General features: G+C 40.3%; 1 pseudogene and 1 gene segment (V, D, J or C); both read left to right on the top strand.

Annotated features, from left to right (window-relative positions):
* The first annotated feature begins 364 nt into the window (after positions 1 to 364).
* On the top strand, positions 365 to 12,012 carry LOC129622010 (T cell receptor delta variable 1-like). The segment is given in 3 exon segments: positions 365 to 413; positions 629 to 1,044; positions 11,824 to 12,012. Coding segments are annotated over 3 exon segments (654 nt in total).
* An 802-nt stretch (positions 12,013 to 12,814) lies between these two features.
* Positions 12,815 to 13,472, top strand: LOC129622008 (T cell receptor alpha variable 22-like; annotated as a pseudogene).
* The last annotated feature ends 4,364 nt before the right edge of the window (positions 13,473 to 17,836 follow it).

Genomic DNA, 17,836 nt, shown 5'->3' with positions numbered 1-17,836 from the left:
CTACAATGAGCTGGTAAAATTATTTTACTGAATGATTATCAATTTTTGTCAACTTGTTTAAAATTCAGTTCCCCTCAGCTCATACCTTTAATACTAATTTTTTTTCCATACTCCTTTTCAGGATCTGCCTAACTCAATTACCAGGAAGAGACAAGTAGACAAAATAAAGTTTGTGGTGAGCCAGACTTTTTCCCCATATGTGCACAGACCACGTGGTCTATGAACATGAAAAACCCCACATCCTGTTGCGGGGAGTCACACAGATACTGGGTAGTATGTATATGTGCTGCCAGGCACTCAAAGACACTGAACTCTCAGCTTGAGGCAGAAACTAAGCATATTTGTGCAGGGAAATCCATGCCTCATGCCGCTCTGCAGCCTGCTCTGGGTGCTCCTGGCCTTCACCTTCTCTGGTAGGGAGGCTTCCAAACATGGGTGCGCATGTTCAGGGTGAAAGGACTGCACACAGGCGCGTGGTGCCTCACAGGGACTTGGGAAGAAAGGAGGGTTGGGGAAAAGCATACTTATTATGATTTCAATTTGGGTTTTCTTTGGGTCCCAAATTAGTCTAATTCTTACATTATTTTGTTCATTACTTCAGCTCTGTCTGCTGATTTTTTCCCCACAGGATCTGGTGTGGCGCAGAATGTTATTCAAGACCAGCCAAACACATCCGGTCAACTGGGACAGTCAGTCACCCTGAACTGTCGGTATGGAACAACCTGGAGCTATTACTACATGTTTTGGTACAAGCTGCTTCCCAATGGAGAGATGATTTACCTTATTAGTCAGGCTTCTTCTGTCCAGAATGCAAGGAATGGCCGCTACTCTGTAAATTTTCAGAAAGCTCGTAAATCCATCAGCCTCACCATTTCAGACTTACAGCTGGAAGATTCTGCCGAGTATTTCTGTGCTCTCTGGGAGCTCACAGTGCTTGAAGTAATGGGAAAAGCTAAACAAAAACCCCAGAGTTTAATAAAAGAGAGCTTCCCTGCTGCAGAACTCCAGCTGAAATATGCACCTGCAGATCCCAGACCAGAAATGGTAGTTGTGTGGTTGCTTAATCTGTGGTCTGGAAGTTCCTTTTAAGTCACTTAGGAACAGATGTCCAAACTAACTTTCTAGTAATATGTTCCCAGTCTTAATTTTTTAAAGTTTATATCAATCATACAGAACATGTGCAAAGTTGTCTAAATTTGAAAACTTGCCCTGTAATAATTTAATGTGGCAACTGCACCTAAAAAAATCTCACATCATAAATCTGGGTTTAATTTTCAGAAATTGTCATGAATATAATTTCTTTAATCTTTTTTTTCTTCTTAGCTTTTGTGTCCATTAGGCTACAATCAGAAAAGTAGAACCACAGTGATACAGAATAAGAGACTCATTTTAAGGAACAGAACTTTCAGGCAATTGCTAGAGTTGGCGGAGGAGTTTATACAAAGCGGTTATCTTTGCATCTTGTGCTGAGCCTGAATTTACTTTAAATCAACTAGAGTGTCATTTGGAAAGGAAAATTGGATATGGATAAAAGCATGGAAAAATGCATTTAAGGACATACTAGAACCCATAAGGATGACTGGAACCCACAAAAACACACTAAAAACTTGTCTGTCTCTCACCTCCTTCAATCTCACAGTAGTGGGTGACCTTCAGGAGAAGTAGATATTTATCATCATGCTACATGCACATTTGGCCCAAGACAGAGAGATGATGAGGAAGAGATCTGGTTGGAGGTTAAGGAGCTGTAAGTCAACAATAAGATGAGCTAGCAGATCAGCAGCAACACATATGAGTTGCACGGTGATTGGAGCCCTGCACCAACCAGCAGGGCAAAAAAAAAAAAAATGTGGCTACTTGATGACAACTACTTTCTAAACCTTGCACAATCCTTTTTATGGCCAACCCTAGCCCAGAACAATACAGAGAAACAAATTCTGAGTCATAGATTTCCAGCTAGTAGAGACACTACAAAGCTATTCCAGTACCTTCTATGTCAACTGGTCATCCATCTATACCTCTTTTAACAACACACTTTCAAATAAAGAAAACAGCAAAACTATGCTGCTTGTTCAGTTCAGTTTAGTTCAGTCACTCAGTCATGTCCGACTCCTTGCAACCCCATGAATAGCAGCATGCCAGGCCTCCCTGTCCATCACCAACTCCCAGAGTTCACTCAAACTCATGTCCATCGAATTGGTGATGCCATCTCATCCTCTGTCGTCCCCTTCTCCTCCTGCCCCCAATCCCTCCCAGCATCAGAGTCTTTTCCAATGAGTTGACTCTTCTCATGAGGTGGCCAAAGTACTGGAGTTTCAGCTTTAGCATCATTCCTTCCAAAGAAATCCCAGGGCTGATCTCCTTTAGAATGGACTGGTTGGATCTCCTTCTTGTTAATATGATGCAATTATTCCCCATTCAACCATAATCAACATAACCTTCTCCTGAAAAGAGTATACCAGGTTTGTGCATGAGTACTAAGTTGCTTCAGCCACATCCGACTCTTCATGACCCTATGTACTGTAGCCCACCAGGCTCCTCTGTCCATGGGATTCTCCAGGCAATAATACTGGAGTGCATTGCCACACCCTCTTCAAGGGATATCAAGTTCACTTATCCATTTTTGAGTGTTGTTTTTTCCTTTTATACCTCACCCACATTGTCCCATAGGATCCTGCGCCTTAACTATTGAGATACAATCAGATACAAGATTAACTTGTATTTTGCACTTCATATGTTTTCATAGGCAGGCAAGTGGGGGAGAGATTTAAAAATGGTTACTCTATGCATAAATATTTTCATATCAAACTGAAAAAGAGATTGTCATAACTACTGTCAACTTTAAAAGTATTCACAACCAGAAGTTGAGAGTTACATTTTATCTGGTGGGAATTTTTAGGACTTCAAGCCTGGGAGATAGCATTTCAAGTAAACCTGAAAGAACTGCTCCAAGGAGGTGAGCAGAGGAGCCAGGTTGTATAAAAGTTTGGCAACAAAGTGCAGGTAGTCGGAACATCAAAAGATTATTGTTAATTAAAGAAAAAAGGATATCTCAAGTTAAGGATGGACTTCCCTGGTGGTTCAGACAGTCAAGAATCTGCTTACAATGCAGGAGACCTGGGTTTGATCCCTGGGTTGGGAAGATCCCCTGGAGGAGGGCATGGCAACCCACTCTAGTGTTCTTGCCTGGAGAATCCCCATGGACAGAGGAGCCTGGCAGTCTACAGTCCATGGGGTTGCAAAGAGTCGGACATGACTGAGCGACTAAGCACAAGTTAAAGAGTCTAGCACACTTCTATGCATGGGGAGATGCAAGAGTCCGGGCTCACTGAAGTCATTCTTTTACTATTCACCTCAGCTATCTTGGGGCCAGTATCTGTGTTTCTTACATCCTGAGCTCCTTTAGTCTCATGGTAGGGAGTGACTGCAGTTCTGATGGTTGTTAGATCACAGATATTCTTCTCCTTCCTGAGTGCGCTTAGGCTCAGGAGCTCACACTGGGCTGCAGGTGCTGAAGACTGTGACGTCCTTGTTTACTGATATGGCAGGAAATACTCCATTTCTCATTATTACAGTTTTTGTTACTGCAAATGACCGCATGATTGTTGGTAGTATTTATAACTACCTTTCCATTACCCATTCCATAACATTTTTGCTCATAACAAGCACCTTCACTCACTGCCACCTTGACTTCCTATAAAACAAGCTCCTTACATAGGAGCAATGCTATGTGGAAAGTCATCAAGATGAATAAGACATTCTGCAAGCCCACCACTGTGGTTTTGACAGAAGTTCAAAGGGTATTGAAGGCAAATCCTAGGGTCTATTTAAGTGGAAATAATCTTGCCAATAAATAGGGAAAATTGATATACTGTATTCTGGGAAATATCATTAAGAATGATGCTTGATTTCATATCAGATGCAATAGAAGTCACCAAGGGAAAGCATTTTTAAAGTGTTAAAAGGAAGCAAACAAGTAATATTTTCAAACTAGCTTCTTATGAACATGAAAATGAATCCTTTATCTAAATCTTTCTATTTTTTTCTCTGAGAATCAGGCTGTAACACACTGCATGAATAAAGAATGAAAGCTAAAGCTCTGCCAGCTGGTGTCCTGCTCACATATCTTATGATGCTTACACTGGCCTCTCTGCTCCCCTCCAGTGATCACGGGTTAAACTGCGAGGAAGCCTGTTGCAGTGAAAAGGTAAAAAGAGAAATGAGGTTTTTTTCTTTCCCTTTCCTGGGACCAAAGAAGATAAAAAGAACAGTGAGCAGGCCTGAACATTCCTGAAGTGAAGTGAAAGTTGCTCAGTCATGTCCAACTCTTTGCAACCCCATGGACTATAGTCCATGGAATTCTCCAGGGCAGAATACTGGAGTGGGTAGCCTATCCCTTCTCCAGCAGATCTTCCCAACCCAGGAGGTGAACCAGGGTCTCCTGCATGGCAGGTGGATTCTTTACCAACTGAGCTACCAGGGAAGCCCTGATAGAGATTCCCTGAAGTCTAATAGGGAAAGGTGTGAACATTCCTAGTTGTTTTTGTTTTGTTTTGTTTTGCCTTAACTGCTCCTAACTCTGCGTATCTGTAAGTTTGCTTTGTGAAGTCCCTCGGTCGTATTTGACTCTTTGCGACCCCATGGACTGTAGCCTACCAGGCTCCATCCATGGGATTTTCCAGGCAAGAATACTGGAGTGGGTTGCCATTTCCTTCTCCAAGTTTGTTTTACTGCTCCCTAACTCTGCAGGAGCTGCAATTCACACTGTCTCCTTTGTCTCTATGCTCAATACATCTCCTATCTAGTGTTTTCCCTTACAACACCCTTCTCTTTGTCGTTACATATCAGAAAGAAGGCTGCAGAGCCACCTAACTGCCAGAGTCAATTGCTGAGTTACAGATGCCAGGCTATGACTCTTTGAAACAATGCAAGAGGAAGAAATCAAGATCTTATTATCACCTTGACTCCTGACTGTGAGCCCTTGCCTTGTGGTTCAGATGGTAAAGAATCCACAGGTTTGATCCTTAGGTCAGGAAGATCCCCTGGAGAAGGGAATGGCAACCTACTTCAGTATTCTTAAAGCCACCTTTCTACTTCCTCCAAATTCTGTCTCTGTCCTTTTTATTTGGCTTTGGTGGGCAGAGAAAACCAAAAATTTGGCCAGCAAAAGCGTAATCACAATAGGAGCTCTCACTGCTGAACCATTCAGTAAACTTCCCTATGCAGAAATGGGGAGAAAGAGGATTCAACAAAACTGGCTGTTTTCTTTTTTTTTCTTCTTCTTTTCCTGCCAGATGTGAAAGTGATTGACTTCAAATGACAAATACAGCACATGGCCTGATTATGGCTGCAGAGTAAGAGGCTACCTTGAAAAGAAAGCTTGGAATTGTTGCACAAGATGGATGTCTTTCTTCTCTGGCAAGTAAAATTGTATGTACTGCTCTGTCTTTTCTTGTAGCATAGAAATAGCTAGCTAAGTGGGAGCAAGAGTCAGTAATGGGAAAAAATAAACAATTGCAGAAAACACTGCTTGGTATACTCATCCCAGATTATATTATGGCACCCAATCTCTCAAAATAACACCCTAATGAATTAATTTCTCATTAATAGTAATAAGAACATGATAGACATGGACACTTATGATAACACATGAAATCTGCCAGGTAAACTACTACATATACATCAGAAAGTGCTCCCCTGGTGGCTGAGCTGGTAAAGAACCTGCCTGGAAACGCAGGAGCCACAAAAGATGCCGGTTTGATCCTTGGTTATGGAAGATCCCCTGGAGTTCAGTTCAGTTCAGTTCAGTCACTCAATCATGTCCGATTCTTTGTGACCCCATGAACTGCAGCATGCCAGGCCTCCCTGACTATCACCAACTCCCGGACTTCACCCAAATCCATGTCCATCGAGTCGGTGATGCCATCCAACTATCTATCCTCTGTCGGCCCCTTCTCCTCCTGCCCTCAATCTTTCCCAGCATCAGGGTCTTTTCAAATGAGTCAGCTCTTTGCAAGAGGTAGCCAAAGTACTGGAGTTTCAGCTTCAACATCAGTCTTTCCAATGAACACCCAGGACTGACCTCCTTTAGGATGGACTGGTTGGATCTCCTTGCAGTCCAAGGGACTCTCAAGAGTCTTCTCCAACACCACAGTTCAAAAGCATCAATTCTTCAGCACTCAGCTTTCTTCATAGTCCAACTTTCATATCCATACATGACTACTGGAAAAACCATAGCCTTGACTAGACGGACCTTTGTTGGCAAAGTGATGTCTCTGCTTTTTAATATGCTGTCAAGGTTGGTCATAACTTTCCTTCCAAGGAGTAAGCATCTTTTAATTTCATGGCTGCAATCACCATCTGCAGTGATTTTGGAGCCCTGAAAAATAAAGTCAGCCACTGTTTCCACTGTTTCCCCATCTATTTGCTATGAAGTGAAGGGACTGGATGCCATGATCTTCATTTTCTGAATGTTGAGCTTTAAGCCAACTTTTTCACAATCTTTAGTTTTTCTTCACTTTCTGCCATAAGGGTGATGTCATCTGCATATCTGAGGTTATTGATATTTCTCCCAGCAATCTTGATTCCAGCTTGTGCTTCCTCCAGCCCAGCGTTTCTCATGATGTACTCTGCATACAAGTTAAATAAGCAAGGTGACAATATGCCCTGGAGTAGGAAATAGCAACCTGCTGCAGTATTCTTGCTGGAAAATCCCATGAACAGAAGAGCCTGGCAGACCATAGTCCATAGGTTGCAGTCGGTCATGAATGAGCACATATGCACTCATACATATCCCAGAAAAATATTGACCTTTATCTTGTAGATAGATTATTCTGCAATTTCAGATTCTGTCTCCCAACCCCATCCCCAAGATTTTGCACATTGCTGCAGTTGATTGAATATTTAAGTTAGGGAAGGTATTATGTTGGGTGATTTGAATGTTTGTTCCTACTTAATTCTTATTGGAACACTTCAAGGTTGGATCAATTCACATTTAGGCAGGCAATGTTACAAAGTGCTTGAGACCGAAGACTTGGTTTGTATTTCTAGATCTACCACTCATTAGTTGAGTATCTTGGCAAAATGACTTAATGATTGTTTGCTTTAGTGTTTGCGTATCTACAATGTTAGATATTGATAGAATATCAATATTGATAGAATCTACCATGCAGAGTTCTCATGAGAAGTGAATGAGTTAATAAGTGCCAGTGCTGAGTCCAGTGCCCAGCAGAAAGATACTGAGTACTTACAGGAAAGGAAATTGAACTTGAAGGGGGTTCAATATTTTTCCTGGTGTTGCATAGTAAGTATCAGAGTGGAGCCTCCTCTCCATTAGAGCAGATGCCCTTTGTCACCCCAAGAGTAACTCTGTCTCAATACAGTATTGTATTGTGTTTATAGTACTTATTACTCTTTAAAATTATTTTTTCTAAAAAAAAAACCATTAATTTAATTTTTCTCTCTTCCTACTGAACTATAGGCATTTAATATCTCTTTACTACAGCATCCTCCAGACCTGAACTCTGCTTGGCACACAAGAGGCCACACACACACACACAATATGAAACCCAGAAGGATTCTATAGGGTCTTTCTGAAACAGACTCCCAATACCCACCCTCTGTTGCTTCTTGTGCATAGAAAAGCATTAGCTTCTTGGGCTTTCCCTGAATTCCAAAGAATAAACTTAATCAGAAAAAAATGCAGAAGGAGAGGAAAACAGTTAAGCAAGACAAAATAATAATAGTTCCGCCATTAAGCAAAGCTAAGATGGACTTTTTGTTTCTTTCCATTTGAAATTTTTTTTTTTAAAACTTTATTTTATTTTTAAACTTTACATAATTGTATTAGTTTGCCAAATATCAAAATGAATCCACCACAGATATACATGTGTTCCCCATCCTGAAAGTTTTAAAATTTTTAATTGAAATTGAAATGAGTTGCCAGTCCAGGTTCGATGCACGATACTGGATGCTTGGGGCTGGTGCACTGGGACGACCCAGAGGGATGGAATGGGGAGGGAGGAGGGAGGAGGGTTCAAGATGGGGAACACATGTATACCTGTGGCGGATTCATTTTGATATTTGGCAAAACTAATACAGTTATGTAAAGTTTAAAAATAAAAAAAAAAAAAAAAATTTCTAACCAAAGTGCTTTTCCTCCCATGGGTTGCCATCCCAATCTCTCTCAAGTTGAATAGCAGGCAGTCCACAACAAGGAAACTGATTTCTGAAAGTTCTCAGAAACTTTCAGTTTCTCTTTGCTGAAAGATGGGGTCAGTTCTTCATGTAACTTAACAGGGGATGTCTGATCAAGCTTCTTCTTTGGCTTAAGTTTTTTCACAGACAAGGGCAGGCTGAGGACATGGGAGGCAAGGACCATAGAGCCCAGCTCCATTTCAGTATATTTAAATGAATCTTCAACTTTCTGCATCTCATAAAACATTCTGTTTTTACACTTGTAATTCACCTTCCCTCCCATAATAATAAAACAGGTATCTCTTTTACTTTGAAATTGTACCTCTTTGCCTAAACACTTCACCGACACCATTCTTTCTGGTTTCTATGGCACCTTAGGCCACTGATCATCCAAATTCTACAGTCTGATTTTTTAGGACTCATTTAAAATATTCAAGCTTTCTCATCTTAGAAAAAATATTTCATATTCCTCCAAACCCCATACATGCCCCTCCTGCAACCAATCTATCTTTTACTCCCTGGCTATTGTTTAAAAGCCCTGATCATATAACTGCTTACACTGTGTCACCTTTTTTCACTCTGTACACTTCTGTTTTTTCTCCCAATATTTTCTAAAATCTGTTTTCTTAAAAATCACCAATGATCTCTTTATTGTTAAATCTAAAAGACGTTTTTAACGTCCTTCATTTAGACAAGTATTTCTCAAATTTTAATGTGCACAAGAATATTATTAAAATGCAGATTCTGACTTAAGAATTTTGGGTTAGGCCTGAGATTCTGAAGTCAGAGTAGCTCCCTGGTGACGCGAATGCTACCTACCTACAGACCACATTCGAGTAGCCACTCTCTGCAGTGCTTGCCACTCTTCCTGGGGACCTTTATGTTCCTGGCACACAGTACCCCAACCTTAAACTTTAACTTCTGGGAGATCCTTTGCAAGATCTCCTATTCTTCTTTACCCATCCCACATCAAGAGCATTCCTGCTGCTTAGGCCCTCTTTTCCTCTCAATCTGTATACTATTCTTTGAAAATTTCATCTGCTCATATTGCTTCAATTATCATGCAAACAGTCTTAGTGGAGTGCACATAAGACTGGTCTCTGGAGTTAGATCTAGATTCTAATCGCCACCCTGTCACTTAAAAATACTGCAATCCTGTATAATTTAAATTCTTTGAAGCTAGGTTCACCATCTGTAAAAGGGAGGGTAAAAATGAGTAACCCAAGACATTGTTGTATTAAATGAGATATTTCTTATAAAGCTCAGACAGTAAAGAATCTGCCTACAATGCGGGAGACCTGGGTTCAATCCCTGGGTCAGGAACATACCTTGGAGAAGGGAATGGTAACCCACTCCAGTATTCTTGCTTGGAGAATTCCATGGACAGAGAAGCCTGGCAGGCTACAGGTCATGGGGTCACAAAGAGTCAAACACCACTGAGCAACTAACACTTTTAGTATTTCATTTTAAAATAAAGCTTAAACTTCAGTGCCCCTTACTCAAATATGTCATTTCCAAGATGCATAGGGCCCTAGCCATATTTTATAATTGTTTCAAAAAATAAATATCTTAATAAGTTAAGATCCTTGCCAGTTAAACCCCAACTTCCCCTCTACTATAATTCTAGTCTGTCAGGAGGTGATGGAGTGAGCTGCAGGCTTATTTAGCATCTGCAAGAGTGAATTTGAATTAAGAATGCATATAATTTTGACCTAGTGGAATTTATTTATGCAGCTCACAGTCACTTCAGTATACAAGTGCTTGTCATCAAATCTCACAGGCTAAGCATCAGAGACAGATTTCAAACTAAAATCTGTTTGACGCTAATGCTAATTACCTTACATTACACTGTACTGCTGTTCCTTTGGTAATGATTCATTAACAAGTCTTTGTTTCCAAAAGGCATGAGAGTCTATTGCCAGAACCTTTAGTGTTTTAAAAGCATGTAACACCTCCCTAACTGGTTCCAGTATGTTTTTATAGTTTCTTTGCACGCTGTTGCATTCCACTCTGTGGAATATCTGTGCATTCCACCCTATACATTGGAAGACGAGTTTGCTTATGTTCTTCCTTTGGTATGAAAATGACCTCGTCTGATCATATTTATTATTGTTCATATTAACTTCTTATTGACTGGTCACAATGCTTTACATTTATGAGAATAAAGTGAAACTCATAGCATGCCAGTCCAATGAGGGCATTAACAACCATGGTAGGTAGATGATACCAAGGTTCCCCAGGTAGTGCGGTGGTGAAGAATCTGTCTGCTGATGCAAGAGATGTGGGTTTGATCCCAGGATTGGGAAGATCCTTTGGAGGAGGAAATGGCAACCCACTCCAGTATTCTTGCCTGGAAAATTCCATGGACAGAGAAGCTTGGTGGGCTATAGTCCATGAGGTTGCAAAGAGTCTGAGGGGCTAAGCACACACACACACACACACACACACACACACAATAAATTTGCAGGTGTAATTAAAGTCTCTAATCAGTATGACCTTGAATGAATCAAAAGGAGATTGTCCTAGGTGGGCCTAATCTAATCAAATGAGCTCTTTAAAAAAGAGCTTAAACTTTTCCTGGGATCAGAGACATCCTCCTTGTCTTGAGGAAACAAGTTGCCATGACTGCTACAGCTACAAGGAAATGAATTCTACCAGCAACCACTGAGTCTGGAAGAGGACCCCATGCCCCAGTCTTAGTTGCCTCCTTGACTGCAACCTTGTGAGTTCAGCTTAACTGTGTGCTGATTTCTGACTTACAGAACCTGTGATATAAACAGATGTTGTTCCATCACAAAAGTTCTTGATAATTTGTCACTCATCAATAGGAAACTAACATAGAAAATAGACTCGTTAATTGGTGTGATCAGTTGATAGTATTTAGGATTTCTTATGACATAAGAAAACTTGGAATGTAATGAAATCTTGTAGCACATAGTATTGTGATAGACAGTTTCCAAATTTTGACCATAATCCTATAAATTTTCATCCATTTTCAAAATGCACTTTGAATTTTTTAAGAAAGTGAATTTCAACTAATGATCATCTTTCTTGTCTCTGTATTAAAGTTTTTACAAATGTATTGTCATATGAAGAAAAGTGTAAAAAGTATGAAGACAAAAAGCATAGAAACAAAAAGTATTATAGCAGTGTGTCATGGAAATAAGTACTAAAATATGACTCAATTTTCTAGATTTATGCTGTCTGTGGAATTTGCTTTCTAAAATTTATAATTTGCTATGATTTTATTTTTCATTCTAAACATTATTTTCTATTTAATTTTTATCCATAATTTTGTGCTGCTATAGAAAGTGCAATTTTGTAAGTTTCAGTGCCTACAAAACATAAAGTCTGCTCTGTACATAATTATAATGCTTTAGAATTCAACCATACAAAGCCAGCAAGGGGGTGAACAAAAATTGTGAATTTCTCTTTATTTCTCTATCTGACCCCTGGAGGGCACTGTTGTGAAAATTGGGAAAGATCAGAATCAGCTCAAAAAAACCTTCCTTCCTTACAATTTAAAGAGATATCCTGACACCATTTTTTACACAATGACATATAAAGCATCTCAGACACTAGAGACAGAAGTTTTAAGACAGCCTCTCTTCCTAGCTCCCTCTACAGTCTCCATCAGAAGAAGAAATCGATATCACCTGTCATTCCTCAACCTCAGAGCAACTTGGATTCAGGTCCCCCAGTCATGAGACTTCTGTCTGTGGGGAATCACCCGGAAAGCAACTCACTGCCTCTTCACTGCTCCACCATGACCTTGGTGTTCACCTTGATGCTTGCGGCACTCCTGCTGCTGAGTGAGTACTGTTCCATTTTACTCTCTTGTCCACACACGGAACATTGTTCTGGTTTGACTTTGAATAGAGACTTTTGTTTAGCTGAGTTCACTGATTCAGTATTAATGGTTCAGGAGCCCAGTCAGTGACCCAGCCCAATGGCCACATCACTGTCTCTGAAGGAGCCCCTCTGGGGCTGAGGTGCAGCTACTCATTTTCTCTTCAACCTAATCTCTACTGGTATGTGCAGTACCCCAACCAAGGACTCCAGCTTCTCCTGAAGTACATGTCTGGAAACAATCTTGTTTCAGGCATCAAAGGTTTTGCATCTGAATTTAGGAAGAGTGAAATTTCCTTTCACCTGAGGAAAAAGCCCACTGAAGTAATTTGACCAAGTACTCCTATGCTCTGAGTGACATGGTGCCTAGGACTGTAGGGGGAGCTATCTGCAAACCCCTGAGATCTGGTAGCTTAAAGGACTTACAGTTTTAGCCTGTGTTATTTTCAGGAAGTTGGTATGTTCTGGGAAGGCAAATAGTACAGAGAATATAGAGTATTGCAAATGTTTCATTCCTATGGGCATATTAGAGTTTTTCTTTTCTTTTTAAATTTGCAAAGACAGGATTTGTTTTCTCAAGTTCAGTGTTCTCAGTGGAGTTGACTGTTAGGTGGGGCTTCCTGTCACAGAGTGTCACCTGGGCAGGGTTTGTTGGGGGAGCTGATTGGTTGCAGGAGCAAGAACATTTCTAGACAAGAAGTGACACACCACTTATAGGTTTAGCTGTGTATTTTAAGGTGAAAATTTCTCAGCAGCAAGTCAAGGCATCATGAAGAGGCTAGTGGGCACTGTGCTGGGGCTTTTGTTTGCCCGGGTTTGCTGTGAGTTGGGGCTGCCCTGCAGGGGAATCTGAAGAAATGAGCAGCTGCTGTACTGTTGAGGGAGGGAGTAGAAAGAGTTGACAAGTCCTGCACACTTCCCATCCACCTCAACATCTATGAGAGCTGGAGGGACACGTTCAGGGTTTTCTCAGAGTTACAGTGAGCCTCACCTGTGACTGTCTCTTTCTCATCAGGTGTGAGAGGGGTGGATGTGGAGCAGAGTCCCCCAGCCCTGACTCCTCAGGAGGGAGCCAGCTCTGCACTGTGGTGTAATTTCTCCACCTCGGCAGACAGTATGCTGTGGTATCTTCAGAAGCCCCCCGGGGCCGCCTCATCCTCCTCATTTACATTCCTTCAGGAACAAGGCAAGGAGGAAGATTAAATGCCACGACAGTCCTTAAAGAACTCCGCAGCTCACTGCACGTTTCCTTTTTGCGGACCACAGACTCAGGCACTTACTTCTGTGCTGTGCAGCACTGTGCTCCCCGGGCACCTGCAGCCTGTACTCAAACCCGCCGCGGGGCTCAGTCCCTCCTCCAGCCACAGTCACACCGTGAGGCCACCACAGGGCATTTGCAGTGCTTCTTATTGGCCTTACAGATTTGAGACTTTGGTCTTTATCTTCCTCTCAATCTGTATCTTCTTCTGCGCTAGAGTCTCAAACTTGTAGCTAGGAGAGGTCTATTAATGGACAAGAAAGTGAAAGGCGCTCAGTCGGTCCGACTCTTTGCGACCCCATAGATTATACAGCCCATGGAGTTCTCCAGGCCAGAATACTGAAGTGGGTAGCCTTTCCCTTCTCCAGGGGATCTTTTTAACCAGCTGAACCACAAGGGAAGCCCAAGAATACTGGAGTGGGTAGCCTATCCCTTCTCCAGCGGATCTTCCCGACCCACGAATGGAACCGGGGTCTCCTGCATTACAGGAGGATTCTTTACCAACTGACCTATGAGGGAAACCCTATCAAAATAAATATTTAGCTACAATATGCTCTACTTCAAAATGGGAAGAAGTGAAAGGAACTAAAAGAAGAGAAAAGTGACTCCAAGAAGATATTATTCAGCTAAGTTGGCTGTCCCAAGAATGTCCATCCAAACCTGCCTCACCATGATGCGTCCCAACAGACAACTGCAGATACATCTCATCCTACTCCTGCAGCAGCGCAAACAAAAAACACACATATGCTCAATGGTTAATATGAACTTGGTCGTTTAATTAAAACAAACTTATCCTCTTTCAATTCTGGATGCAAGAAGTCTGAAATCAGTTTCACTGGCTACAGTTAAGGTATTGGCAAGGTCTATTCCTTTCCTTACTGTGCATTACATAATTTTATTTATTTTATAAGTATGGAAAAATACACATAATTTTTGTACCTTTTCAAATTTTGTACCTGCTTCACCTATTTCACTCCTACACCCAACCCTTTCCCCTCTAGTAACCAGTAGTTTATTCCCTATAGCTATGAGTCTGTTTCTGTTCTGTTAGTTTAGCATTTTAGAATCCATATATAAGTGAAAACATACAGTATTTGTCTTTCTCTGTCTGACTTATTTTGCTAAGTATAATACCCTCCAGGTTTTCCATGTTGTCTCATATGATGAGATTTTATCCTTTTTATGATTAAGTAGTATTTCATTGTGTATATATATATATATATATGTATGTGTGTGTGTGTGTGTGTGTGTACACATATTCTCTATCTATTCATATGGATGAATACTGATTGCTTCCATATCTTGGTGATTAGAAATAATGCTTCTGTGAATATTAGGGTGCATATATATTAGTGTTTTTGTTTTCTTCTGATAGATATCCAGGAATGGAATTGCTGAATGATATAGTATTTATATTTTTAATTTTTGAAGAACCTTTATGCTGTTTTAAATAGTGGCTGCACCAGTTTACTTTCCCAGCAAGGGTGCCCAAAAGGTCCCTTTTCTTCATATCCTCAGCAACACTCATTACTTCTTGGCTTTTTGATGATAGTTTTCTGATTGAGGTGAGGTAAGATCTCATTGGGTTTTGATTTGCATTTACCTGATGATTAGAGATGTTGAATGTCTTTTCATGTGTCTGTTGCCCATCTGTATGTTTCTTTGGAGAAATGTTTATTTAGGTCCTCTGCCTTTTAAAAAATCAGATTATTTATAGTTCACATATTGCATATAAATTTCTTTATATATTTTGGACATTAACCCCTTATTGACTAATTACTTGCAAGTATCTTCTTCTGTTTGTAGGCTGTCTTTTTGCATTTTAATAGTTTTATTCCAATTTGGATGCCTTCTATTTCTTTTTCCTATGTGACTGCTGTGACAAGGACTTCAAGTACTATGTTAAATGGAAATGGTGAGAGTAGGCATCCTTGTCTTGTTCCTCATCTTGGAGAAAAGCTTTCAGTTTAGGCTGCAGTCCATGGGGTCGCTAAGAGTCAGACACGACTGAGTGACTTCACTTTCACTTTCCACTTTCATGCATTGGAGAAGGAAATGGCAACCCACTCCAGTGTTCTTGCCTGGAGAATCCCATGGACGGAGAAGCCTGGTAGGCTGCAGTCCATGGGGTCGCACAGAGTCAGACACGACTGAAGCGACTTAGCATAGCATAGCATGATATTAATTGCGTGTTTGTTGTAAATGGCCTGTATTATTTTGAGATGTGTTCCCATTATACCAAGTTTATTAAGAGTTTTAAACATGAATGGATGCTGAATTTTGTCAAATACTTTTTCTTTGTCTGTTGAGATAATTACATAAGTTTTTATCCTTCATGCTATTAATGTATATCATGTTGATTGATTTGAAAATACTGAACCATCCTTGTACACCTAGACTATATCCCACTTGGCCATGATATATGATTCTTTAATAAATTGTTGAATTAAGTTTCCTAACTTAATTCAGTTCTAAAGGAAGTTAGTCTTGACTATTCATTGGAAGGACTAATGCTGAAGCTGAAACTCCAATACTTGGGCCACCTGATGCAAAGAACTGATTCATTGATAAAGACCCTGATGCTGGGAAAGATTGAGGGCAGGAAAAGAAGGGGACAACAGAGGATGAGATCATTGGATGGCATCACTGATTTTATGGACATGAATTTGAGCAAGCTCCAGAAGCTGGTGATGGACAGGGAAGCCTGGCGTGCTTCAATCCATGGGGTCACAAAGAGCTGGGCATGACTGAGCAGCTGAACTGACTGAATTGAAGTTTGCTAATATTTTGTTGAGGATTTTTTTATCTATGTTCATTCAAGAAATTGACTTTTTTTGGTAGTTTTATTGTCTGGTTTTGGCATCAGGGTAATGAAGGCTTCATTGAATGAGTTTGGCAATATTTCCTCACCTTCAATTTTACAGAAAATTTGAGAAGGATGGGACCTAACTATTCTTTAAATGTTTGGAGAATTACCCTGTGAAGGTATGGAGTCCTCTACATCAGGAATCAACAAAATATGGCCCATGAACCAGTCCATTCAGCCATTTACTTTGTAAATAAATTTTGTTGAAACATAAGAAAGCTTATTTATTTATGTATTATCAATAACTAATTTCATGAAACAATGGCAGAGTTCAGTAGCTGCAACAGAATGAATGGCCTACAAAGACAAAAAATATTTACTATTCTACCCTTTATTGAAGAAGTTTGCAATCCCCTCTTCTACATCATTAGTCATCATGGAAATGCAAGTTAATGCCACTATGAGGTCTTTATATACCCATTAATGGCAACCCACTCTAGTATTCTTGCTTAGAGAATCCCGTGGACAGAGAAGCCTAGTAGGCTGCTGTCCATGGGGTTGCAGAGTCGAACACAATTGAAGCGACTAGCGTGCATGGCATTGGAGAAGGAAATGGCAACCCACTCAAGTATTCTTGCCTGGAGAATCCCAGGGACAGGGGAGCCTGGTGGGCTGCCGTCTATGGGGTCGCACAGAGTTGGACATGACTGAAGGAACTTAGCAGCAGCAGCATACACCCATTATTTTCGCTAAAAATAAAAAGACAACTATATCAAGTATTGTTAATGATACAGAATAATTGTCAGGTTTAGAATCTATTTAGAGACATATTCTCTTCAGTGTGCAGCAATCTCCTTGATCTAATGTTGATCTTATGGGAGGAGAGACAGCCCCATGCAGTGACTCGGCTTGAGGGCTAGTTTCTGCCTTTGAAGGGATCCCAGGACAGGTGAGGCCCTATCATGAGTATTTCGAGAGCCCTGCTTCCTCCTGTTGTGTCCAGCACCTAGACCAAAGCTTCCAGACCCTCATGAGACATGCCTCCATATGGAACAGAGAAGGTTTCACAGGGGACCTCAACAAGGGCAGAGATTTACTATCTGAAGAAATCCTTGACACAAGAAAAAAGACTTGGCCACATATTTCAGTGTTCTGATAGATGCTCTAAAATATATATATTATCAAAAATAGTTAAAGAAGAAATAGAAAAGCTAAGTAAGTATATAATCATTAAAGTAATTTGACAATTAGAAATATAAATTTATAGAGAATTCCTAATAGATGGGAAGTGTTTAACCTGCAGACATGCCCCACTACATAATTAAAAATCAAATGCATAGTAGGATGTATAGTAAACCATGTAACCAGAAAACATTAGAAATTAAGTTTATGTAGAGGGCTTCTACAAATAAATAAGAAAAACATTCAAAATGAAAAGCAATAATAAAGATAATTTACATAAAGGCAATTTAAAGAAGAGGAAATAGACATGTGAACATATAAAACATCAACTTCTGCAGTAACAGAGAAAATTAAATTAAAGCAAATTACTATCTCATTTCTGTCAGATAACCAGAAATGTGAAAATCTGATAGCATTAAGTTTTGACCCAAATACAGGGAGAAGACTATTAAATTTCTCCAGATGGAGAAAAGCAACCACATAAAGAACATTTATTTAACAACTTCAAAGAAAAATTGCCTGAACTATTTAATAAAGAAGAAGAT

This window comes from Bubalus kerabau, chromosome 10 (genome assembly GCF_029407905.1).
Source record: "Bubalus kerabau isolate K-KA32 ecotype Philippines breed swamp buffalo chromosome 10, PCC_UOA_SB_1v2, whole genome shotgun sequence".
NCBI lineage: Eukaryota > Metazoa > Chordata > Mammalia > Artiodactyla > Bovidae > Bubalus > Bubalus kerabau.
Note: the sequence above shows the minus strand (reverse complement) of the source record. Positions and strands in the feature narration are given on the sequence as shown.